We start from the raw sequence: 26,292 nt of genomic DNA on the forward strand, positions 1-26,292 counted from the left end.
GAGTAAACAAAATTTGATAAAACACTGAGATGCATGAAAAGCTAAACCAGCTTGTATACCCAGAGTTGATTGATAATTGATTTGTTAGATCTAGTATTCAGCATTTTTGTGATTATTGGAATCAGTGCCTTTTTTAATCTAACTGCTGATAAAAAAAATTAAAATATATATATAAATACACTACTTTGGCTCTGAGTTAATCTGAAAAGTGACTAGTAACTTAAGTTATGAAATACATGTAGTGTTGTAAAAAGTACAATATTTGCCTCTAAAGTGTGTTGGAGTGGAATTATAAAGTAGAGGAAATTTATACTTCAGTTCAGTACCTGAGTAAATGTACGTAGTTACACTTCATCACTGCCTAATTCTCAGTTTGTATTTGTGTACTGTTTATACTATATGCCTACTGGAAATTGTAATGCCAGACTTTTTGATTATAAATCAAAAAATATTCTTAGAAGAAAAACTGCTCCGATGACAGGAACTACGATTTATTAAGAGAAGAACTACAATTTATTCACAACCTGTGAAAATTACACACCTATAATTTACAAAGTGTATCTCTGCAACTACAAGGTGTATTTGAATAATCAAGGTATCATAATAAAGGGAACACGTGAAATATTTGTTCAGATGTGTAAGTGTAAGTATATAGTCACTGGGTCTGAGTAAATATCCGCTCGGGCTGAACAGGTTAAAGGAGAGGAAATGAAACATTTGCTCATCAAATAAACCAGTTTGGGCTGTCAGGGTGCTGCAGTTTTCATTTGTTGTATAGCAGAAACTTAACAGGAAACACGCATGAAAATAAACATGAAGTTTGATGGATATGCAATCAGTTTACCCATCAGGGGGTGATGGAGACGTGTTCTCCGCAAGATGAGATTCAGTCTCTCTGCCGCTGATTCATTTTAGAGGCTTATTTCAGTTTGTGTGAGCCTGTCAACCAAAGTCAGAAGAGATCAGTAACAGTCATGCGTGTAACATTAAGCCCGTAACATTCAGCATTTCAGGCATCATGTCATAAAGAGAAGTATGAAACTGTTTGTTGCAAAGTCATTCGCCCTCACAGGGATGTTAACATTCAGTTGCCAGGTATCCGCTCACCAAGCTGCAGTGTTTGTCTGTTGACCAGGTGTTTGACTGTCTAATGAAATACGCCTTTCATTTTGATTTAATGGCATGTTCAACCTTTTTTTTCTTCAGGGGGAAAAAATCTTTCGCTCTCAACCTTTAAAGAAAACACAATAGTACTTTTTTCCTCGTCACTGTTTTGGTAGAGGCTGCTGCCTCTCCATCTCCACACACACACCTTTCCCGTTATGTCACTTCCCCGCTGTCATCACTGCAGCCATTAAATCCACAAATGGCATGGTTAAAGTTGAGATGCTGTTTGTGACAGAAGGAAGTTAAAATTTGTGGTTGACTGTGATCTTATCGGTGATCTTTGTGATGTTTACAGTCTGATTTTCCTGTCTGTGCCTTGTGTTTTTTTTAAACAGACTATGTGGTCACCTTTCCTTCGCCTGGCCTCTCATGTCCACATGTCTCCCAGACGTCACACGACTTAGTGATTGCAAAAGAAATCGCTATGGTGTCCGTGTGTGTGTGTGTGTGTCTGTGTGTGTTTTGGAAAGGTTGTCAGGAAACGTTTATTGGAGGTGATTCCCTTAATCTTTTTACACACATATTCCGAGTCTTATCAGTGGTTATTGTTGTGATTTTTACTCAGTAACCATTGTTTGCTTCACCCCTGACCTCGACCTTGGCTACAGGGCTTAGCGCAGATACACCCTTCCTGTATCGATGACGATATCATAACTCACCTGGCTGTGCGCACGTGTGGGTGAAGGGGTGAAGAGAAAAGAACAGACTTGAAAAACGCTCTGGACTTCCCACAGGTCTTAACCTGAAGTTACAGTTGGCAGGAGATGCGGGCAGAAAGAGGGAGAGGCGTGCACAGAGGATGGGAGGAAGGGTGAGGGAAGAGGTAGAGGGCGATTGTAGAGATGATAAGGCTACGAGGTCTGAGCGCAAGCTAACAGTGAAGTAATGCTGTGTGTGTATTTTGTAGTCGCGGACAGTTCGTCACAACCGCTCTAATCCTAAAATCACCTCAACTGAAGCAGAATTTAATCTTCTGCAGGAGACATTGTGCTGACTAACTCCATACAGTGGTGGAAAGTAACTCACTCAAGGGTACTCTGTGATTTTTAATGTTATTAAAATCTAATCTACATGAGCAAAAACAAGACCATCTGTGAGAAGATTGGCAATTTTTTTATAGTCGTTGTAATTATTCGTAAAGGGGCACGATGATGTAGTTTTGGGAAAGACATTTTAATCACTGGAGCAAGATCTTCATTGATATATATTTTTTATACCAAAACAAACTAAATAAACAAACTATCTTTGTTTTCATGACTGAATAAACTGAATAAGCAAACTGACCTTAAGGACAACACAGTTTCATACTGTTTTACTTTGTGTTTATATGTGGCGGACCCTGCCACCTTTCTAGCTTCAAACATTGTTCTGAGGACCTTGTTTTCCTCTAAGAACAGCTTGTTTATTGAATTATGGAAAAGATGAGTATTTATGAGTTTGTATTATTACCTCATTGATATTGTGAATATTGTTGGAATTTTCTTCTCCAAAACTATATAGTGCCTCTTTAATGTCAGATCAGATATCAAGCTACCTTGTTGCTATGCATCTTGCGAACAGCTGTGTTTGAAATGGAAAAATATTATAAAAAATACGTTGTACCTTTCTGTCACTCGCTTTAGAAACAAATGTATGTGGACAGATCAAGAGCTTACTGACGCAAGGTTTTTTTTGCTCGTACGGCTTTTGTCCACAGTGGCTGCCAGAATCAACAAAAATGAAAGTTGCTCGTATCTGCTCTAAGTTGAATTCTGAGGGAAATCGTGCTTAAATTGATCACAGCCCAATCCTCATCTCTGCTTGATTTGCATTGTGGGTAATGTAGATGCCAGATTTTGACAAAGTAAAAAAAGACAAAATGTCAGGTTTTGCTGAATCGATTTGTTTTTAAAGCACATCTTGGGTTTCACAGGAGTGCAATGCAAAACTTGTACCTTCCATGTTGGACCATCATTTTTCTTCAGTAGCCCAGAACAGACAAAGCTGCTACTGTAGGAGAGGGTGAGGTGAGGAATGTTCAGTTGGTTGCAATCTGCAACCACACCATGAGACAGTAAACACTGGACCATTACAGCACTGATTCTTCAGTGATGTTATTTCAAAGTAAAGCGTGAATGCTGAGCTTTACTTCAGGTGCGAGTTGTAAGCTGAAGCTTAATGACTCCAGCTGGTCCATCTGTTGGCTACCTGCTATCTGCTGGCCTTAATGAACTGGCTGCGAGCCCTCTGCAGACCAGCACATCTCATTAGCACCATGTCTTCTAAGTATTGTGTGTATGTGTGTGTGTGTGTGTGTGTGTGTGTGTGTGTGTGTGTGTGTGTGTTGGGGTGTGTGTGTGTGTGTGTGGGTTTTCTTCCACTTCCCCCTCACTACCGTTTTCCTTATCTTATCACCTCGCCTTTATGTTGCGCCCTGCTCTGATCTTTTCTCTTCTATCTCATCATCGTTTGGTTCCACCTCCCTCTGACCCCTTTGTTCTCTTTCTCCGTCACATATCTGGAGATCTGACAAACTCCGGGAGTCCTGCAAATCGTTAGTCCACCACAGCCTCCAACATTTCTCTGCCCAGTTTTTTTTTTTTTTACATACTCCCACATAATTATCCCTTTTTTCTCAGTCCTTTTCTCCTTTGTAGTCACTCTGCTCACCTTTTCCTCCCATCTGTTGCAGATGTAGTGGACGTGCCTCCACTTGGAGCTGACTCAGTGCTTTCTGACACACCAATTTTCCCTCCCCTAACATTTTGCACCTTCACTGCAACCCTTCATCTTCTCTTCTCCTCCTTGCGTGACTTCTTTTTGCCTCTAGCTTACGTTAGCATTGCTGCCAGCCTCCCGCCTTTAACCTCCCCCCGAATCCATCTCTCGCTGACTTCACACCTCACTCACCTCCTGTGCCCATCACTTGCTTCCCTTCCTCTCCTCCCCTTCCGGCGGCGCGCTCTTACCGCAGAAGACGTGACTACACATCCATGCAGCCCTTTAGGAGAAACCTCACCCATTTACATGACAGGCGCTGGTGCATTTCTCAGAGGGAGCGATGGATGGATGGGGAGAGAGGAGTTGTAGGAGAAGGTGCTGCTCTGAATTATTCATTTCTGGTCCATAGGATGAACAAATGCATCAGAACACCTGTCCTCTGTTATCTCTCCAGAGTGTGATATCTCTGCATGCTCAAAGTCATCATTTGAAGATGTCCAGCTTATGCCCGAGTCCCCTGCCGCAGGATGGCCTTAGATAGGCTGATTTTATCTTTGCACAAGGCTATGAATTTTAATAAAATCTCTAGATTTAGTCATGCAACAACCCGACCCATCTATCCAGGATTAGTCTGGAAGACTTGTCGGAGAGTAAATAATAAAGAACCTGGTCCGAGAGTGTGTTCATTAAATTGAACAGGTTTTTTTTTTTTGGATGTCCTCCCTCACCGCGCTGATGTATCAGCTCGTCTCTTTTTCTCTGCACGGCTGCAGGTTAAGGTTTTCTTGAATCAGCACCCAGCTGCAGCCCTGGCGTGTTCGGGCAGTGAATCACTTCTGATGATAGTCCTTTTTTTCAAGACATGGGGCAAAGAAGCACACACACACACTTTCCACAGTGGTGGACTGAGTGTTCCTCAAGTTCAGTTCTGACTTTTACTTTTACTTAAAAGCCTTTTCACACCAGTACTGTCCTCAACTTGGTTATTGAGGTACTCATAGTCAGTTGTTGTACAGTATTAGATACTGTGAGACAGAATTTATAAGGTTTTCTCCCATTTTGACCGAGACTGAGCTGAAAGAAAGGATTTCATTGGTTTGTACAATGGTATGTACGGTTTTTTAAATTAGCTTGACCATGACATCATTAAAATATTCCAGTATACGATAAATATGATGAATTTTATTTTGCTGCAAACACTTTTGCACTTTTTACATAATAATCATTGTGATTATAGGACTTTAAACTCCAGTGGAGTATTTTTATACAGCATGATTGGTATTTTTACCTCAGTAAAATATCTCAGGGCGTCCTCCACCACTGATTTTCAGTGCCTCATTTGAATCCACCTACTGCATTATGTATAAAGGACATTCATTATTTTATGGATTATGCATTATGTATGGCGGATGCAAACATTTACGGAGGTTATGTGCATTTTTTTACCCTAATAAGAAAAGAAAGTAGATTCCTACCTGTTACAGCTCTGTCGCTCTTCATCTGTTTTTTGTTTGTTTGTATAACTTGTGGTAAACCTGCCAATTATAACCCATTAATTTTAAAAGAAGCCAATTTGCCATTAATGTTCAAGCACTGATATTTGCAACAAGGAACGGGTACTTCAGTATATCAGAAAAAGTCCCAAAAACCTCCCACCTCTACGATTAAAACTTCTATTTAGCCTTCGTCAACAAAAACAAACATCAAGGGTGTTACGGTGAAGATCAACTGGAAGCGAACAAATCCCCTCAGATAATCGATGAAACTGTGAAGGATTACAGAATTATATTTTGTAATTTATTGTAATATTAAAGTGAGTCAAGGGTATCAGTGGCAAATGTTTGACAGATGTTTTCTCTGTGTGTTTTTTTACTTTCACAGAAGTCCTTCTCTCTGGTGTTAGATGCAATGGACCACGACAACGACACGTCAGAATCAGGTGAAGCTGCAGTGTGTGTGTTTGTGTCTCTGTGCCTTTAGGTACGCAGGAATGTAAAAGAAAGGGAGGCTGAATACATTAAAAGGAAAGTAAGAAAAAGAAAGAATTTGTGTTTTTAAATGCATAGGTCTATAATCCTCCTCCACAGGCATTGTCTGCTTGCTATGTTTGATCGATCTGAGGGAGATTAAACCTAAGACAGTTAGCTTTTAGCATGACCAGTTGGTTTTACAATTTTTTCTCCATGATGATTGTTTACTCGCTACCTTAATAATGTGGAATAACAACTCAACTACTATGATGCACAAGCATCAAATTAGATTTTTTAATGACAGGGAAGAGGTCAAAAAAGCCGTAGAATAAACTTTAGCTAATGCTCGCGCTGACTGCACTCCGGCTAGCTTTAACTAGCTAGTTAGAGTCAAGGTGGTTTGGTTTTTAACCACTGTTTTGTTGTACCTGGAAATTTCCCTTTTTGTTTTTTGAAGTAGGCAAATGTTAAATAGTGTAATTAGATTTGAGGACTTTGATGAATATGTCAAAAACTGACCCACAGGCTTTTATGCCATCTAAGCTAGGTAAGCTTTTAGCGTCATTAGTCTGTGTTTATTTGCTTCCCCAGTATGATTGTATTTAGCCGCTGCCTTCTTCATTCTATAATTCTTATAAATAAGATATTTGAGGCTCAATATTTTTTTTTTTAAACAGGAAACGGGTTGGAAAATGCTAGTAGCTTATACTTAAGTTAGCTTTAACTAGTTGGGGTCCAAACACTGGACTCGGTTTTGTCCTGGGAAGTTTACATGTTGTTTATTTTGAAAAATCACTAATATCTATGGTATAGCTATTGATTATCAGTTAAACGGATGTCAAAAAGTCAGATTCTGGCCTTTCCCTTATTTTGACCTGGCATTGCAGTTTTTGTCTTTCCAAGAAAAACATATTCCATCTATATTACCTGTAAGTTTAGTTTTCAACAAGCAACTTTTCGCTGGAGGCAAACGGTTCATGAGAGCTTGTTTACAAGTAAGTGTGGTTTAACATGGTGGAACAATGTGAAAATATCCCCTTTGTCTTTGTGTCTGTGATCATATGTGACTCGAAAGTCTTTTTATCCAGGCCCTTTAATTTCCTGCTCGTCTCCTTGTTGTTTCTACTCATAATCGGGAAAAGCTCTGTGACAGGGAATGTGAGCTGCATGCTATAAAAAGCATAACACGTGCACACACACACACACACACACACACACACAGATGGAGACAGATGTTCCTATGCCTTCCTCATTCCTGTCATACCACAGTCGTCCCTTTCATCCCGCCGTCCCCAGTCCTATCCAAAAGATGGCTGAGATAATGAGAAACTGGGAGCTGCACCAGTGATCCTTCTCCTCTTCTGTGTTCGTCTCTCCATCCTCTCCTTCCCTCTGCCCTCCAGCGCTGCTCTTACAACTTGTTTGCATCATCTGTCGCTTCCACCTGAGCTCCTGACAGCCCTTACATTGTGTCTAAAGCCGTTCACTAGGCCAGCAGCTTAGCTCAGCCCAAACACAGGCGTCCCGTAGCAGTCTGAATGGACTTATCAGGCCCTGCCGCTAATCAGAAAGGATTACCCAGCACGACTGTACCTTCTGAAACAGTCCTTGGAAATAGCGAGAAAATATGGTTTCCTTTAAGCACCAAGAGTCTGACCTTCACTGAGTTTAAACAAAATGGAGCTAGTGATCATTTTGCAGGATTGTACCTTTGCCTGTTAGAGGATAATAAGTTTAGTACAATGCCGGTCTTACTTCCATAGCTTTGGTCCTCATTTTTATTGGATATGACAACACTTAACTGGATCAGGGAACACAATCACATTGGCCAACAGGAAAACAAAACACAAGCAACACAGGGAACAGAAGTAAAACGAATGAGGCCGGAGATGACAAGAAACCACAATGTAACAGACACGACTAATGTAAAGGTAAAGCGTGATTTGGCAAAAGGCTAAGAAAGTAAATAACCAGAAGCAAAACATGAAATGAACAGAAGTTTTAACCAAATGGGCAGACCATAATCATGTAAAAAGAAAAGAATCATATATTAGACATCATGAATTAAAAATGATGATAATTTCTTTTCAGCATTTTTGTTTTATAACATAAAACATGAAGATTTTCAGCTATAAGAATACATTTCAGTGAAAGACTTTTATTAAAAGAAAACATGTTATAACACATACAGTAGATCACACTTGAGATCCATGTCTAGTGGTGAAATGTGTCAAACCATCTTGTCAAGAGATCAAACCGGCCGCCACATCTGTCAGTATGTTGACATTTTGACCCAGTGTTCATCACTATGTACATAATTATATCAGTACCAAGCACTCATGGGTCAGACTGCACCCATTTTTGAACTTGGCATTCATTTTGATCTCAACTACACAACCGTAAAGTTTGTTGACTGAATCCTGCACGGTTGTGATGCTATCGCGCTGACAAAAATCTGTCTACAGACACCTGGCAATGTACTCAGAGTCGCTTGGGCCCCGCTGGACTAGGTGTCTCCAGGAACATATTTTTGTCAGAACAGCACACACACACACACACACACGGTGAAAACAATACAAGCTGCTTGCTGTCGTGGGAGATAATGAGCAAGAGGAAATCATTTCATGTTACAAATCACAGCTTGAATGTAGCTAAAGTGGTGAAACGGCCCCTGGAGGTTCGTTTAAAACCTGTCTGATCTCTGTGTCTTGCCCCGCCTGACTTCTCTTTGGCAACGTTGCCACCAGATCTCAGCAATTAAAGGCCCATTGTGGAGTTTTTCTTGTCAGAAGTGGAAGTTTTTTCCATGTTTATGTTCCCTGTTTCTCACCACAACACATTGTGTGTATGTTTGATGCTTCACAAACTTGTTGAATGCATTTTATAAACATTTGCACAGCTGATTGTATGAAAGAATTTGAATCCTACATTGCAAACAATCCTCTTCTCCTTTGTGTTTGTTGGCGTATTGCTACATATCTCAGGACATTAGAACCACCAACAGACGATTAAACCAGTGACAAGACCATCACGCTCACGCAACAACAAAATGGACTCCCACTCTTTAAAAAAATGCTTTTAATTTCACCAGTAGAGTGTTTTAATGACCCATAATTACCTTAAAAATAGCAGCAGTTTAATTTTCTGTGTTTTCCATTCTGTGCGCATATTTATAGGGTCATTCTGAGAGTGGATTCGCTGCTGGTTTCACCCACGTTTCAACTGTATTGACATAGCACTCATAGCCACAAAATTGCCGCCACCGACGGAGAGAGAGAGTGAAATTCAATATTAAGAAGCATTATAATCAGGTCCAGCTTGTCTATAAAATTCAAAACACATGTTTAGACTTAGTGCCTTTATCCAGATGAGGATAATTTCATCGGGGGCATCCTGCACTGGGAAAAAACACACGTACATCGAACATAGTGGAGACATGAATGCTATCCAGCTGATCTATTGTCTTCCATAGGTCTACTGTATTGATTTGTCGGTTGAGGGAAGTCAAAAAGGAGGCGTTTTCTCTCCTGCAGTGGTTTCTCAGCTCCTGTCAAGGGCAAGCACTTCACAGCCAGCAGCGGGGGACAATCACCAGAGGCTGAAGAAAGAGATTTATGTGTTTTTGATACCTGCAGACACAATCTTCCAAGTGTCGGCTGCTTATATTTGCTCTGCTGTAAAGTTGCTGCTGTTCGTGCCATCTAATATTTAAGCTTTTCTCTCTCTCTGTCTCCATCTTTGTCTCGTCTTGTGCTCACTTGTCATTGTGCCGTCTCACCTAATCTTATTAGAGAGGAAATCAGACTCTGTTATACACCTCACCCGCTGCGCTGCCTGATAATGTGGTTATTGTTTTCTACATCTTCTCGCTTGTTTGTATATGGCAGAGCAATGGTGATGATGAAATTAGCCCTTTGACATGCCAGAGTCATAAGATAATGAAAAACCCACAATGCAGTGCAGTAGCGTGATGAGTGTTTGGAAACCGGGCCCACAGAATTGACTACAGGCGGAGGCCGCTGGAGTGTCCGCTGTGTTCCCACTCCACTTTTACTCTCTTAAACACACACACAGACACACACACACACACACACACACACTGGCCAATATGTGCCCCTGTTTTCATTCCTTTGTGTCAAACCACAGTGACCTCATCTCTCCATCAGGCGGTTTGCAATGTGTGTGCGCTAATAGCTGCCTCCCTTCCTCTTTGTCTCTGTTTGTCTCACACACACACACACACACACACACACACACCCTTCCTCAGTCCATCGCTGACTTACTCCCAACAAGCCGTCCTTTTCTGTGCTACTATCTCACAATCTTTCCCTGTATCATCACCACCGTCTCTGTAATGCACACGTACATACATTGAGAAACACCGATATACCCACGCACACACATATTCTCAGTGCTTTGTGTGTGTTAATACCCTGTCAGAGGAGATTATAGCTGAGGTGGGGATGACAGTGCCTCTGGGAAATCCCCTCCGGGGGTCAGGAGCGCTGCCCCCAGGCCTCGTCTGGTCCGCTCTGGTGTTCAGGCTCTCTGGTGTCCCCTTCTCTCTGGTCCTCGTCTCCATCGACAGATACATATATCTAAGAAATTCCAGACAGAGAAAAATGTGAAAATGTGCCTTTCTCTTTGACCTGTCTTAAGTAAAATTGTGGAAAACAAAATGCCAGATTAATGAATCGATGCTGCAGAAAACCCTGTTGAAAACACCTTTGATTATGGGATCCAAGCTTTACTACATGTTTAAAAGAAGTTTGTTATGTCTTAAAACTTATTGTTTAAAAGGTCTCCACATGCTAAGCAGCAAGAAGTCTAAAGCAATCCTGATTGATTTTTTTGTCCAGTGTTCTCAAAAAGCCTTTCCTGCTTCCCTCTTCCCTCAGGTCAGCTGATTGAGCGAGTCCTCCTGTCCTCCATGTTGAACCCCGGTGAGCAGTGGCAGACATACCGTCACCATGGACGGACTCTCAGCCTGGAGTACCGGCTTCGCTTCCGCTGCGATTCAAACTACTACGGACCTTTCTGCAACAAGTTCTGCAGGGCTCGCAATGACTTCTTCGGCCACTTCAACTGTGACCCCAGCGGCTCCAAGGTCTGCATGGAGGGCTGGACAGGACCCGAGTGCAAAGAGGGTGAGAGAGGAAACTTGCCCACACTATATGTCATGTAAAAGTTTGGAAAATGTATGATTGATTGATATGGTGAGTTCTAGTCTTTAGTTTTGTTTGGTTTAAATACTTTAAGAGCTGCAAAATACTCAAAACAAATGATTTACTTCTTAAACCCTACAGGATCAATTGCCTCCCCTGGTGCTTCTATGTTTGAAAGAGCACAGCACATGTGCCCACTGATGCTCCTGTGGTAGATTAATCATCATTTAAAGCCCCCGACTGTGGCCCAATGTGCAAGACAGCATGACAATATGCCTTATAGTCTGTCTTCTCAATTAAAAAACTGCCTGAGTCCGCCACTGTTTGTTGATAAATGTAACGAGTCCACCAGTTTCTGGGCAGGTCAGTACAGGGACGACCTACTAGACTTTATCCCAGTGACGACAAGACATGCCATCAGAAATACATACGCTACAAACAACAACGAGTTTCTTTTACGGTATGTTTTTATCTAGATTAACGAAAAAAGATACAACGTGTTAATTTGTGAGCTCTAAAGGTGCTGGTAGGTGGATTTTTATTGCCTTTGGACGGGGCCCGGCTAGCCCCTGTCTCAGTGTTAAGCTAAGCTAACTTTCTGTTGGTTGTGGCTTCATATTTACTGTACATCCATGAAACAGGTGAAACAGTTTACCCATCTCACCCTCAGTAAGAGACAAAAGTGCGTGTCCATAAATGCTGAACTATTCCAGTGTAATGTGATAATAGATATGATAAATAAGTTGCCTGATAACAATAATGTAGTTCCGAGAAAAACAAATGCAGACTTGATGTTTGCTGTGATGGATGATAAAAAAAGAAATATGTTAACTGACTTTAATACCATAAGGAAAGGAAAGGAAAACTATGTGGAATAGTAAAAACAAAGTACAACTTTTTAAAACCAGATATTGATCAGAGTGCTTTCAAGGGCGGTTTACAATAGAATTAAACACATTAAAATGAAGAAAAACAGGTTTATCGATGTAAGAGATAAAAATAATATGATAACAACACTTGACCTTTAACACAAGTCAAACAAGTGTTCACATGGTGGAGACCTTAGAGTGAAAAGTAAAAACTATTCTTCAATCTAAGGTGTGTAACTTGCATTAAACAGCTTAAAAAGGTGAACTGACAGGGAAGGATCTTCATCTTCTAACATCCATTGCTCAGCTTGTTTGTCCTTTAGTTGGTAAACCTTTAAATCTTGGTTTGCTTACCAAGGTTTACTCCAAAATGATGCATGAATACTTGGGAAAAAATGTGTGTTGCTAGATCATAATTCCGCTAATATTTCCCTCAGGATAACTTGAAGCCAGTGATGAGAAAAGTTAAAGAATGTTTTCACTTTCCATTTATTTTTCCACTGTCCAACAGGGGGTTTCCTCTTAAGTGATCCCTTCCAATGTTTCTTAAAAGGTTTTTCCATGAGAGTGTCTTTCAAACGTTGGCCCCTGAAATTGTTTTTGTGATTAAGAGCTGTTAAAATAAACTTGACCCACAAACCAGCACCATCAGCTTTAAGTAGTAGATGTGTTGTTTTGGATTCTCTCTCTCTCTCTCACACACACACACACACACACACACACACACACACACACGCATGGAAGTAAAGATCAGCCTCGTGCTCGTCCACACGTTTGATGGTATCAAACCCAAGGATCAGCGCACATAAGTCCACACATCCACTCCTGTTAATGTCAATACTGACAGCTTTAGGATCTGTTACACTGACACACTCCTGTACATCTGTTAGCTTTAGCGGACAGTGTGTGAGAGTGTGTGTGTGTGTGTATGTGTTACGGGGGATTATTCGCCGTCTGTCTGTGACTCATCAGCTGGACGACCTCACTGTGTGACCTCGGAGCGCTGCCATCGTGTTGCGATGGTAAAAAGTGAATGGAGGAAGCCAGAGTGGAAACCATGGGAACCCTGAAGGACACGCAGCTAGTTGACGGACATCCTCACTTCGTCTCACTTCCTCCTCAGCGGGTCGCTGATTGGACTGCAGAGAAGCAGGAAGTCTGAAAAATTAGCCAGGGGTCCCTCTGTTACCCCCTGCAGGTTAATGATCCCGATGAAGTTCAGGGAGTTTTTCTCCACCTGGAAACTTTTGAAGAGCTTGTGTGAGATTTTTTTAAGAAGACACATTCCAACTTTTTATGAGGTTTCTCAAGCGTGCACTTTGTATATCTGGTGATATCTGGGTTTTTTTCAGTCAACTGTTTTGGATTTTTGTCTAACTATATTCAGGGTTGATCTCAGCTTTAAACGTCGTGTAACTCAGCTTGGCTTCATTTCTGTTTCATAATTACTGATGTGATGTCTCTAACAGCTCTCTCTTTGTGTATGTTTTTTCACAGCGGTGTGCAAGCAGGGGTGTCATCAGGTCCACGGCTTCTGCACTGAACCTGGAGAATGCAAGTAAGTCAGGAGGTTTAAAGCAACGTTGTGGATAGTGGATGGTGTCTCTGTCTCAGCCACTATGCCTCCCTTTTCATTCCTCCAAAACTACTCAGTGGCATTTTGAAGCCAAAAAAATCTTGACCCACTGGATATGAAATTACCCTGATCTTCAATACTGTGGGGCCCATAGAGCGAGATGGCTAACTTCCAGTTTAGCACCCAGCTAACTTGAATAGGGATGAAATAATTTAGTTTTGCAGCTCCTTTAGACTTTCCACATTTGTTTGGACCTAATGGCTCAAATTATGATGCTTGTGACGCTAAAAAAAATTGATCAAGCATTTTACAGATGTTATATTCACAATGTAAGCTTATGGGAAAAAGTATTTTTGGGCCATACACTACAGTGTAAAAGCCGAAATGCGATACTAATGACTGTTTTTGAATTAAAGGTGGATTTAACCTGTGAAATGATTTATCTATTTTTCTACTGAACCTCTGCTGGACCAGAAACCTCCAGAGCAAGTGACAGTCAATGTGACAGTAATATGAGAAATGTTCCCAAAGGCTAATTAGCCATTTGAAGAGAAGAAGTTTGCACATAAAGTGACTAATGTTACTGGTTTGAAACAGTTTCTATCAAGCCTGTGAATGTGATGTGGACTTTGCACTTCACCTCTTCAGGTGTCATTATGGCTGGACCGGCCCTCTGTGTGACCAGTGTATGACGTTCCCCGGCTGTGTGTATGGAAGCTGCGCCGAGCCTTGGCAGTGTGTGTGCGACGTCAACTGGGGAGGACTGCTGTGTGACAAAGGTCAGACATGTGACAGAATGAAAGGAAGCCTGGATGTATTAACATGGGTATCTAATTTGTGTTTGTTGGTCTGTTTCCATTCTTCTGTTTATTTTAACATTCCAAACTTGTAGATGGAGCTTTTTATTTCGAGGCTGTCAGACTCACATGGTCCTCCTTTTAACATTTCAACCTGACCTTTATACTTTCACATTTCATGCCACACACAACCCATTTTTTTGTCACAGATGCATCAGTTTCTTCATCAAAGAGGCACAAAAAACAAAAGCTGTTTTATCCTGTTAGAAAACCAGTTGACCCAATAATTATACATGATGAAAAACTGCAAAACTTTACTCAAAACCTAGTGAAAAGGTTTTTGCTGAAAACTGCTCATACTCAGTACTGCCTCCTATCCAGTATGCTGTGGCACAGTCATGCAAAACGTTGTCTTTTTAATCTTAATATAAACGCTTATGGCTTATGAGAATATCTTTTTTTTAGCACCTAAGATTTAAGAAACCTGCACATTGATCTTCAAACTAATTACAACAGAGACACGAATCAGTAACTGAGCCAAACACTTAATTTAACTGTGTAACTTTTAATACAAACGAGGAACTCCACAGCTAAACTCAGTATATAGAGGACTTTGTCATCTGCGTAGAGATGCCATGGTTGTTCACACACCTTCCCAGGGATGGCCTACTGATCTTCTGTATGAGATAACACACAGTTCCCTCGGGGCTTCACCTTCTTTAACTTTTCCCACCACACTGCAGCAAACTTCCTCCAACATTATCCCAGAATATAGCTTCCCACCTCCCACCTCTGTCCCGGTGTGGGAGCTGGGATCCGGGAGCCAAGAGAGTGCCCACGGGACGCTGTATTGTGCAGAGGAAAGGCGATAGCCTTGGGTAAGGTGAATGTGAGCGGGGCTGGGCTGGGCGCTTTCAGATAGGTGGGGTCCTGAGCTCTTTCTGAGTATTCATTCAGGCTCTGTAAAGAGCTGTGGTGAGACAAAGAGACTGTGGGCATGGAGGAGATCATTAGAGAAAGCAGAGCTTTAATCAGCCTTAACACTGGAGACAACAGGCCCTGCAGCTACTGGCCTGCACAGTCAGCACACTGAGCCGACCTGGATGCACTTCAGCCTCACTGCACTGTGTGTGTGTCTGTGTGTGTGTGTGTGTGCGCGTGCGCACTTGTGCGTGTGTATGCTGCTGCGCTCTCTGCCAGAGACAAAGTCAAACTGAAGTTAACCTGGATCCATCTGTATCAATATATGCTTTATTTCTCTGCTGTTTTGTGTTGTAAATGACAAACTGAAAGCAGTATTCAATCAGACAGTTTTGTGGTTTCAGATCTGAATTACTGTGGCACCCATCAGCCCTGTAAGAACAGCGGGACCTGCACCAACACAGAGCCAAACGAGTACCAGTGTGAGTGCCAGGAAGGTTTCAGAGGAAGAAACTGTGACATTGGTGAGGATCGAACAACTGAAAAGAAACAATGAAAGATAACATGGGAAGCCACAGTTAATGTTCTTTTTTTCTCCTCTCTCGTGCCTCCACCTCCTCCATCTATCCCCTTTCATCAGTGGAACATGCATGTTTGTCATCCCCGTGTGTCAATGGCGCCACCTGTGTGGAAGACCCAACAGGCTTCAGCTGCATCTGTACCAACAGCTGGACCGGACACACCTGCGCTGATGGTGATTGTCAAGCCACACACACACACACACACACACACACACACAGACTCTCACACACACACACTGCTCTCGGAAACACACAGCTCTGAGCTAAGGGGCTGGATGGTGTGAGATTGTGTGTGATTGGTTGTTATTGGATCAAAGCCAGTGAGTGACTCTAATCAATCCAGCAGCGGAAGCTAAATTAGTCTGAACACAAACAGTATCAGCAGCAATCAGCGGTCGGCCTCGCCCTCCGTCTGGCTTTGTGTCTGTGTGCGCTGTGTGTGTATGCATTTTCACACATACTGACATTACCAAAAAAGGTTATGTGGAGAATCTCTAATACAATTTATTGATTTAATATCGACTGAGATTAATCTGTGAGCTAGGGGTGTTTTTTTATTCATTCAAAGATTTGAAAACTTTATTGTTCATTATTGCAGGCATAACGGAAATGTGTCTTTGACTGGTGTAAGGCTCATATAAACTTACATAAAGCACATATGGGAACATCAAATGCACATAAAAGACAACACAATACATGTGGTAGACAACATGCTGATAACTAATAGTGGTAAGAATTAAAAGTTAAAAAGCGCACCAGCTGCAGGTCATCGGAAAGTCGCTCTGGCTGCTACCGATAAGAAAATAGCATTTTAATCTCTCAGACCTTGTTCAGTCTTACATCTAGGTACATCCAGACTTTCACTAACAAGACCAGGCCAAGTTTAACTGTTGAAATAGTTTATTTAAGTGTTGGGAAGATTTGGAGAGGATAGAATAAAGGGGGGGTCGGGGTAGGTGGATGAAAAGGGGGGCTGCAGGTTTGCCAAGCCATCTAGTAACCAAGGGGGGGGGGGGGAGACGGTCGAGACTCAGAGTGGGGGTACGTCTCGATGAGCGCACGTCCTGACGGGCGTGGCTTCATCTTCCCCCCCTGGCTCGTGTGCTGGATGGCCCGATCCCTGCTCTGGTATCTTCTTGCCGTGGAATGGTGATGTCGAAGGCTGGGCTGCCAGTGGTCCTGTGAGAAGGGATGGTGGAGAGAGAGAGGGTCTGGGGGGGAGGGTTATCAGAACTTGCGACAGACGGGAGAGAGATGGTTTGGCTTACCTTATGTAGGCTTCACGGGTGATGAGATCGGGCGTGGAGGTGGTTGAGTTGATTGGGCGCAGGTGGTTAGATTGATGAGACGCAGGTGGTTAGGTTGATGATGCGGGTGGTTTGATTGGCTGAACTTGGGTGGCAGGTCAGCGAGTGGATTGGTGTGGTCCTGTTCCTGAACCTTAGTTATAATAACTCCATTTGTTGAGATCCAGATAAGATGGATTGTAAATGCAAGCAGAGTGTGATTCAAGCACCTCTTAAGGGGGAGGACACCTCTCTCCCTTTGATTAGAGAGGTGTGGTTGTTATGTACATAAGGAAAAAACACAAAGCCTAAAATTTCGAAAAACTGCTAAGATCTGAAAATAATGAAACTCTAAAGCAGACATATTATCAGCAGACTTCAATTTTATTTGTGTGACATCCAGTGCTTTTTTGATGTGTGTGTGTGTGTGTGTGTATGTGTGTGTGTGTGTGTGTGTGTGTGTGTGCGCATGGGAAAAAATAAAAAGTTGTTTTGGGCCAAATTAATGAAATGTTATCAGACTGTTTGCCCTGTGAGGAAACTGAGACCGCTGTTAAAAGTTAAAACAATACACACAAAACTTTAGAGCAGGACTGACATGTTGTTGTTGGCTTTTATCGTCATTAGTTGTGGTGATATTAGTTTGTTCAGCAGTAGACGGATACTTTTCCTAAAAATATACAATGCTGAACTGTTTAACGTTATTACAGATTCTATGTATGTAATATGTGTCATGTCTAATCTCTTAGAAGGAACTCTGATCATTTGATATTCATTTTTTTCTTTGTTGTCTGCCTCATAGAAAACTCACTAGCAAATATTCCTCAGTTTTACCTTGAGATCATATCAGGCAGTCTGTATTCACATGCCCTTTAGGCACTTTTGGCCATCTGCAGTAATTTGATTTATTCACTGTCATAGCAACAAGAAAAACGTTTTCTGTAATCAGTGTAAAATATCTGAGAAACCTGGGTATCACAGATAGATTTCTGCTGAAGAAACCTGTTCTCTGTCCATAGTAGACAGGGTTTTGTGATGTGCATTTGGATGAAGAGAAATAATAAAAGCAGTGTGGAGGGATGAATGAAAAAATATATTTTACATGGTGCTTTCGTGTTCTGAAGATAATAAGGTTTAATTCAAGCTCGACCTGAACTTGGTCAAAAGTGAAGCAGCCAAAAGCAAAGATATCCTGACTTTTAATCACAAGTATGAATCAAGCTCAGGAATGCTACAAAGCACATTTTTTTAAAAACGAAAAAGAAAAAGGACCCCAGCTACATGCAGTGGCACACTCCTGGAAAGATGTGTTGCATGTTCCTCCGTAAAACAGTTCCTGGTTAAGATCAAAATTAATATGATTATGTTACTCAGATTTGAAGTATAACTACTACCTCTGTAATAAAAACACACAGGGAACTATTAACCATTCCACCACTTCAGGGCACGAAGAGACCAGCTAATTTTCCAGGGCAGCAGATGTGACACTTCATCGTGTTTTCTCTACCTAACAGGGCACTTTATCATGTTGTTTTTTGCACGTTGAGCCACTGAAGAGGGCACTTTATCATTCTCTATCTACCATAGGGGCATAGAAGAGGGCACTCTTGTTGTTTTTTTTCAAACATTGCCTCACCAGATTAGGCCACAAGTCCAAATAAAGCTGGGCTCTGACTACAGGAGTTTCCCAGCGATTTATTTCAGATGACATTTGTTTCAGTTCAATATATCTATCTCTCTCGTCACAATGCTGAGCTTACGCTCTAGTTTAGGCAGAAAAAAAAGAGTTACAGTTACAGTTAGAAATGCATCATCTTCACCTCCAGTGAAAAATAACCAGTTTTGGTTGCCAGAAAAAAACGCTGGAAATGTGGTGGTAATGGCTGGTAAACACCCGCTTTTGGCATTACAGATACTGATGGAAATATCCCTGGGTGTGACTCAAACTTTGGTCGGCCATTTCTAACATTCTGACACAAGATCAAGATTTCAGAGAAGAATGTCTCTCAAATTTAGTAAAGTTTGACTATAGGTTGACTATTCTTAAAACGCAGGCACATTTGTAAGCACATACAGTTGGAACATCGTTTGTTGACTTTATGTTCTTTATTGTCTGAATCTTGTTCCTTGGTGCACGCTGTGTTACATCGGCTTACGGAAGCCCTCACAGCTCGTATGATCTCCCACTGAAGCGTGTATAAAGGTCAAACGTGTTTTGGTCTGCGTAAGCACAACCAAGCTGTCACAACGGTCTCGATCATGTGCTCGGTATTTGTGTGTGAGCCGTATGTACACTCAGGCTGTGTGATTGTGTGAGTGGCCACAGGTGAGATTGGATCGCACAGGTTATGGTCTGTCAGAGATGCGTGTGTAAACAAGCTGCGTTCCACATCCTCTGATTTCACCTCGATCAGGATAAAGCCGCGCTGCAGGTCGCCCACTGGCTTGTAAACACTTCGACAATAAGACAGTAAGAGGAAAGGGACAAACAGAGGAATGAAGAGCAGTTTATTTTTGCTCTTGTTGTTTGTTGTCAGAGAGGCGGTCTATCTCGGCCTCTGTATGTGTTGTGGAGATTCTCTCTGGGGGATACGCAGTGAGAGGATTGTCAGGCTCGCGGGGAATGACGACCATAACCACAACACAGCTCTGCGTTCAGACTAGATTTATATATATAAACAATATTAATTAAAGGCTTCTTTGTTTGTTTGGGCGAAGTGCTGCTAGCTTGGCTCGGGTTATTATTGCTCAGAGTCGGGGTCGGGAGGATGGAAAGTGGTTCTTCTGCAGGGTGAAAAAAGGTTATGAGAGAGGCAGAGCGTGAGATGTATGGGAAACGTCTCGATGGCTCAACTGCACAGATATGACAAGTGTAAAAGGACGTTACGCGTGGTCAACCCTTAAAACCAGATCTTCTCTCCTCACATTCCCTCTGTCCCTTGTATCGCTTTTTAATTTCTCTTCAGAGGCGCAAAACCAGGCGTGGCAGCTTCATTTTTACCCCGTCTCTCCTTTCTTTCCCCCATCATCGTCTATTTAAATTCATTTGTTCCTGCCTGCTCTCTGGGAAAAGGTTGGAGATGTCAGCCGTCATGTACGTGCAGCAGATTATTATATTTATCACTGTTTGCACAGAAACCAGAGGAGCAGAAAAGAGAATGAAAACACAGGCTGCCAAAGCATCCGCATACCAATGGTGGCGTGGTGGCACAGACTCAGTGACACACACTAAACACACACAACATATCTTTGATATGCACGCACAAACTCCCATTACACAGACCAGTAGTTCATGTACAATGTTTTCTCATTCTCTTTTCAGCGGTGAGGCAGTGTGATCGGAGCCCTTGTGGACGTGGAGCGACGTGTCAGGAGGCTCCTGGAGGTTACCGCTGCCTCTGCCCGCCTGGATGGACCGGCAGGACCTGCCAGCTGGGTCAGTGGGTCACGATTAAACATATATTATATACATTATATACCTGTAGATGGTCATTGTCTCTGAATAACCCAATGCAGTGATTCCTGACCCAAGGTACTTCTACTCAGAGGTTGCTGCTGTAGCCAGGACGTACGTGGAGAGTTTGCAGAGTAGCTCAACTAATTTGTAAAAAAAGTAATTAATGAATTGATTAAAAATGACATCCCCAAGTCAGTTACAACAATACATTTAAGTGTTATTGCAATTAGCGTGAATGAAACCTAGTTAGCAAGCAAGCAGAGGAGATGAAATAGTTAGATAAAAGGAAAGAATATGCTGTTGAAACGTGTCACTAAATGTGTGTGAGGTAGGGATGCAAACATGACCAGTCCAAACTAAACATTGATAGTGTAATTGTTTCAAAAAAACATAAAACCTACTTTTATATGACTACACCCAAAGATTGAGATTAAAAGTTTATTCTTGGCTTTTTTAGAATAGAAAATATCACACAGTAGATATACACAAGATTTAAATCAAGAACAACAAGAGTAAAAAAAAGAATATAATAAATGAACTGATACTAAAGGATAAGTGACTGTAGCTGCCAGTAGTTCGCTGATCGCTGCGCAATCGGCTTTGCACAGCTTGAGGTTCTCGAGATCAAATGATCACAAGGTAAATATTGTGATATACCGCTCATATATTGATATTGGAAATATATCCTTACCAAGCCATAAATAAAAGTTATGCGAGCAAAGGAAGAAACTTAAAGGTAAAACAGAGATGCAAATTGTGTTTGTAAAGATGGAGGACTGAGACAGTTATTGTGATCATTTTCTTCATTAAAAAAATTGCCAAGTGAGAGCACGGCTAAACAACAAGGACAGGAGAAGTGCTGTCTAAGTGTTTGAGGTGCAGACTCAAGGACTGTTAAAGCTGTAAGATGTGCTGTTTAATTAAATCCAACACTTCACCAGACGAGCTGCTTTCATCAGGGACGAAACTACAGGGATTCATTCAGGGGTAAAAATGTATGGTGTGTGTGACACCAGGTTTTACAAGCTTTGTAGCAAAGATTTCATTATGAGCATAAAAGACTGCAGATTAAACTTCTGCAAGGTTAACAGACAAGAACAAGGGAATTTATCTGAGTTCGGTAGTATAACGCTTCAGAAGTTTAACATACTGGGGTTTGTTAATGGTGATAATGTTTTCAGTTGTCGATTTATCTTTCTATTAATGAAGAATAAATAGATATTTATCGTGTTCAAAGGGATCTTTCACAGGATTAAAATCACTGATCTTCTAATCAGCTACAGCTTTAACACGCAGCTGGTTTCTCGACCTGTGTGTTCAGTGGAATATGTGTGATTATGTTTTCCATTTGAAGTGAGATATGCATTTAAAGCACAAATTAAAGAAGCAGAAAAAGCTGCCAGCATGTTAATTCTCCTATAAACCCGTCCTGACTGTGAATCAGTATTCACTAAATGCACTGTCACGTCTCTGCGGGCTGCACTCGCTCATATTGACGAGAATACTCCCGGAGGGTTGTTGTGTTAGATGGTACAGCGGAGGGAATATTGTATAGCATCACGTCACACACACACACACACACACGGTGGACATACTGTATCAGGCTTGGGGGGGTTATAGAGTAAAAACTGAGACATATTTCAGGATGACAGCCTCTCCTGCTCCTCTGTGTTACAGTGATATGTCACTCTGACACTTGATAATCCCCCATAGTTCCACATCACAGGTCACTGGCTCACAGTATAACACACATACACACACACACACACACACACACACACACACACATCGTTCAAACACAAGTGATAAAACTCTTTACAGCCTGAGCCAAGAGGCAGAGCATCAGTAGTGCCTCAAATTGTGAAAGGCAATTATACTTTCTATCAGTTTCACTCTTTTATTAGCGACTTCTGTCCCCACATTTTCTCCCAGGCATTCCCCTTCGATAACACACACACACACATACACACACGTACACTCCGCCAGTGTTAAATCCTAATAGGCCTCTCACTGACTGTAACAGGTTTAGATTTCCTATAACTGACTGACTACTTCCCCTTTATTCATTCAGCATTTCGTCCTAATCCTCCTCTTCTGCTATCAGAGCCAAGCCCTCGGGGGTTTCCTGGCTTTTACACTCCCACTGAGCTGGGAAAAGGCACAGAGAAACTTAACAGAAGCAGTGAGGGGAGCTGCGCATAAACAGAGATGCTGCAAGGCATTATTTTGGAGGCAATGTGCATTCGTTAAGCAAAATATTTGACAAGCGCTCCAAGTGTTGGCGTGCATCCTGCCAGCGTCTCCGCTTCAACTTTCATCTTAACTTTGGAGGCTAAACATCGTCGTACGTACAGGATTAGATTCTGTATCGCTGAGATGTTTTAACATATTTCAGTGAGAAGCAACACAACAAGATTACACTGATAACTTTGGTTAATTGGCTGCAACCAGCGCCTCTATGGTTCGTTTTGAAAGTGCGTGATTGTTTTCACGCCAATTGGCTAAAAGTGGCCGTGGTAATGGGACGGGCCTAAAGCAAAAAGGCGCATAACAGCCCAGTCCATAGTAGAAGCAGCGTCAGCATTGTCTGTTGTGCTGTTGTTGTCTTCACTGTTGCACAGTAAACACTTTGCAGTTCACGTACTCAAGGTTTTATACCAAGGTTTCAGACATAGTATAAAACCTCTCATACTGTTTCAGCATACAAAACAGCCTGTTGGTTTGGACGCAGGCAGTAGCTTTTGAGTACTGCACAGGTGACATCTTGTGCTTTCTCTTCCTTTCTATCCTCTAAAGATTTGATGTACTAAAATTTGGTATAGTTTGTTTTCTTGTGTATTGCTACTGACGTAATTCTTAAAATACAGAGTTCGGTATCCAACTCTAGTGTCGGCTGGCACCTGCAACTTTTTATCTATGAGGCTAAAATTACTCACGGAGATGAAGTGTTTGTAAGGTTGTGTGCTAGAGAATGCATGAACACCTGGATGCTGTGTGTACCTGGTCGCCGCTTTTACAAATTTGTTTGTTGTTAGTTTATCTCCTGTATAACAATAATAATAAGTGCTAAAACTGCAGCCTTTTAGACTGCTTTTGTTCCATCAGTCGAACAAAAGACCATTTCCGGATCAAACTATTAATTAAAAAGCTCAAAATTCACAAGAACAAAATACTGATGTGCAGTATGTGGACATGAGCATCAATCAGGAGGGAAACACGACCGTATCTACACGTCTGTCACAAAAATCTGGACAAAAAAATAAAACCTTCAACTGCTAGGAAGTGGAAACAAGACTGTTGTTGTCCTGGTTTAGATCTATCAAGGACAGCAGAGATGAAATCTGGTTCATCACATCAGTATATCTGGAAACATTCCTTCTTCTTCTTCTTTCTCCCTTCAGACACCAACGAGTGTGAAATGAGTATCTGCGTCCACGCCCGCTCTTGTCGCAACCTGATCGGAGGATACCTGTGTGACTGCCTTCCTGGGTGGACAGGGCCTAACTGTGACATCAGTGAGTATAAAAGGAAAAGAAATAAAAGATAAAAGAGTCCTGTGGCGGCAGGCAGTGAAACACGAAGAGCCTCAGTGGACTGAGTTTAAACAGGAGTTCACCTGCAGGCAGGAGATCATTTTACCTCAACACCAGTTACATCAATCATCTGTTGCGCTGCATCACCAAAATACACAATAAACAAAGACTGACTTTTGTTTTTGAGTGTTATCTCTCTCTTTTCTCTGTGTATATTGTTGTTTACAGCACCATATTGCATACATATCTGTGTGTGACAGATAATGATAAAGTGTTTCTGGTCTCTCTTAGGGAACAGCAGCTGTCAGGGTTTGTGTCTGAACGGTGGACATTGTGAGGTAAGAGTCCTGGCTTTGCTGTCCTCAGTCTAATTTGCTTGTTGTTGCAGTCACAACACTGATCCACCTCACTGTCTTCCTCCCACTCTCTCTCAGACTGGTGACATTACTGCCTCCTTTGTCATTTTTTTTTCTGTTCCTTAGATTGAGAAATTCACACAGAAGCTTGAGAAACTACATTTAAAAGTGAATCCATGGGAACCATTTTAATTGTGTTAACGCCCAAGGCATTTCAGGCCTTCCTGGGATAAAAAACCCTTTTTGACATTTTGCCTCGAGTTGTGAGCACTATTTATTCTCAAGGGGGGCTAAAATGTTTCATTGCCTGAGGCAGATCCATAACAGGCCTCCTCTCTTTCTCTGTAGTGCTACTTTTTCCTGATGCCCCATCTCTGTCACATATATATAGATAACGTACAATATATGCTGTCACATATAGGACCAGGTGTCAGGGTCCAGATGCTTGTGTCCACCTGGTTTCTCGGGGAAATTTTGCCAAAATGGTCCGAGTCCTTGTGACAGCGCACCTTGTCTGCATGGAGGACAGTGTGTGGAGAAAGATGGAAAGACCGTCACCTGTAACTGTCCCACAGGATATTCAGGAATCTTCTGTGAGGTTAGAAAAACCTTCTTAGATTTTAGCTTAAGCCTAGCTTAAAGTTGGATTAACGCAGTGCTGTAGAAATGTACCTAAATGTTATGTCATGCTTGAGTAAAAGTAAAGATACTGTGTTAAAATGTTACTTTGGTAAAGGAGAAAGCCCTCCATATGAACAGAACTGGAGTAAAGTTTTCAAGTGTCTTGATATTAAATGTACTTAATAAGTAAAGTAAAGTAAAAATTAGCAGAAAGTGGGAATACTCGAGTAAAGTACAAGTACCTAAGCTACACGGGTAAATGTACTTAGTTATATTTTATCACTGGTTTTATGAGAGGGTGCTCGACACTTTCCTTTCATGTCGTGCAGTGGATAATGTTTTTATAATGTGGTCATATTAAGTCACATATAAAGTGAGTGGGTGGTCACATTAGCTGTTGGAGGATAATGTCTGGTTGCCATGGAGATTACTGAAGCCATTCACTGAAGCATAAATTTGAAAACATCATATGACTCTGAGCTTGACACAGCTCATCAAGTGTTGAGTGCCCTATCATATATCAGGCTTATAATAAAGGAAGATTATGAATTCGAATAGAGGGGCAATATAACTAAATAATGCATAAACTTATAATCAAATATAATGAGAAGAAATATAAAAAATAAACACATTTCAATCATAGAAAAATAAACATACTGATAGAAAACTGAGTGAGCGATTGAAAGTTATATATAATTTAGCAACATAAATGAATGTTAATTAAATCTTGAAGACACTAAGATGTTAATGTAACTGTATATTTGAATTCAAGCTGTTCCAAAGCCAGTAACATCTATATTTAATGGTATATTGGTAACAATATATATAATATATAATACTTAAAACTACATGGCACATGGTACATAATATCCTACAAAGTAAAATGTGAATGAAAGCCCTAAAATGTTATTGAAAACTCGAAATTGTCAGGAAAACTACTAGCTTCATAGAGACAGCCATTATCTGAAGAGCTAATCAATAAAAATGTTTCATATCTGCAACATGAATTAGTTACTAGGATTAGTAGTTTATAAATAAAAAAAATCAGCTACAGAAAAGCTTGTAAAATGACCAGAAGAAGGAATTTAATGCCGATCCTTGTATTTTTTATTCTTTCCATTATTTCAGATCGCTTTGGATCTGTGCAATCCCAACCCCTGCCAGCAGGGGGCACCCTGTCACAGCATAGAGGGCAGATACATGTGTGCCTGCCCTGAGGGTTACTTTGGTAACGAGTGCATGAGCCTCAAAAATCCCTGCATTGGTCAGCACTGTCCAGGTAATAATAATATG

The 26,292-nt window shown here is 41.4% G+C and overlaps 1 protein-coding gene across 2 annotated transcripts in view; it reads left to right on the forward strand.

The window, feature by feature from the left end:
• The window catches only part of LOC115576368 (protein jagged-1b), a 49,814-nt gene that overhangs the window by 22,109 nt on the left and 1,413 nt on the right, over positions 1-26,292 (forward strand). For both annotated transcript variants that reach the window (XM_030408947.1, XM_030408955.1), the window contains exons 3-13: positions 5,749-5,806; positions 10,736-10,984; positions 13,369-13,429; positions 14,096-14,226; positions 15,570-15,689; positions 15,806-15,919; positions 20,355-20,468; positions 23,891-24,004; positions 24,314-24,360; positions 24,800-24,976; positions 26,128-26,278. In XM_030408947.1, coding sequence (XP_030264807.1) covers positions 5,749-5,806; positions 10,736-10,984; positions 13,369-13,429; positions 14,096-14,226; positions 15,570-15,689; positions 15,806-15,919; positions 20,355-20,468; positions 23,891-24,004; positions 24,314-24,360; positions 24,800-24,976; positions 26,128-26,278 — 1,336 coding nt within the window. The remainder of the gene's footprint in view (positions 1-5,748; positions 5,807-10,735; positions 10,985-13,368; positions 13,430-14,095; positions 14,227-15,569; positions 15,690-15,805; positions 15,920-20,354; positions 20,469-23,890; positions 24,005-24,313; positions 24,361-24,799; positions 24,977-26,127; positions 26,279-26,292) is intronic.

This window comes from Sparus aurata, chromosome 2 (genome assembly GCF_900880675.1).
Source record: "Sparus aurata chromosome 2, fSpaAur1.1, whole genome shotgun sequence".
Classification (NCBI taxonomy): Eukaryota; Metazoa; Chordata; class Actinopteri; order Spariformes; family Sparidae; genus Sparus; species Sparus aurata.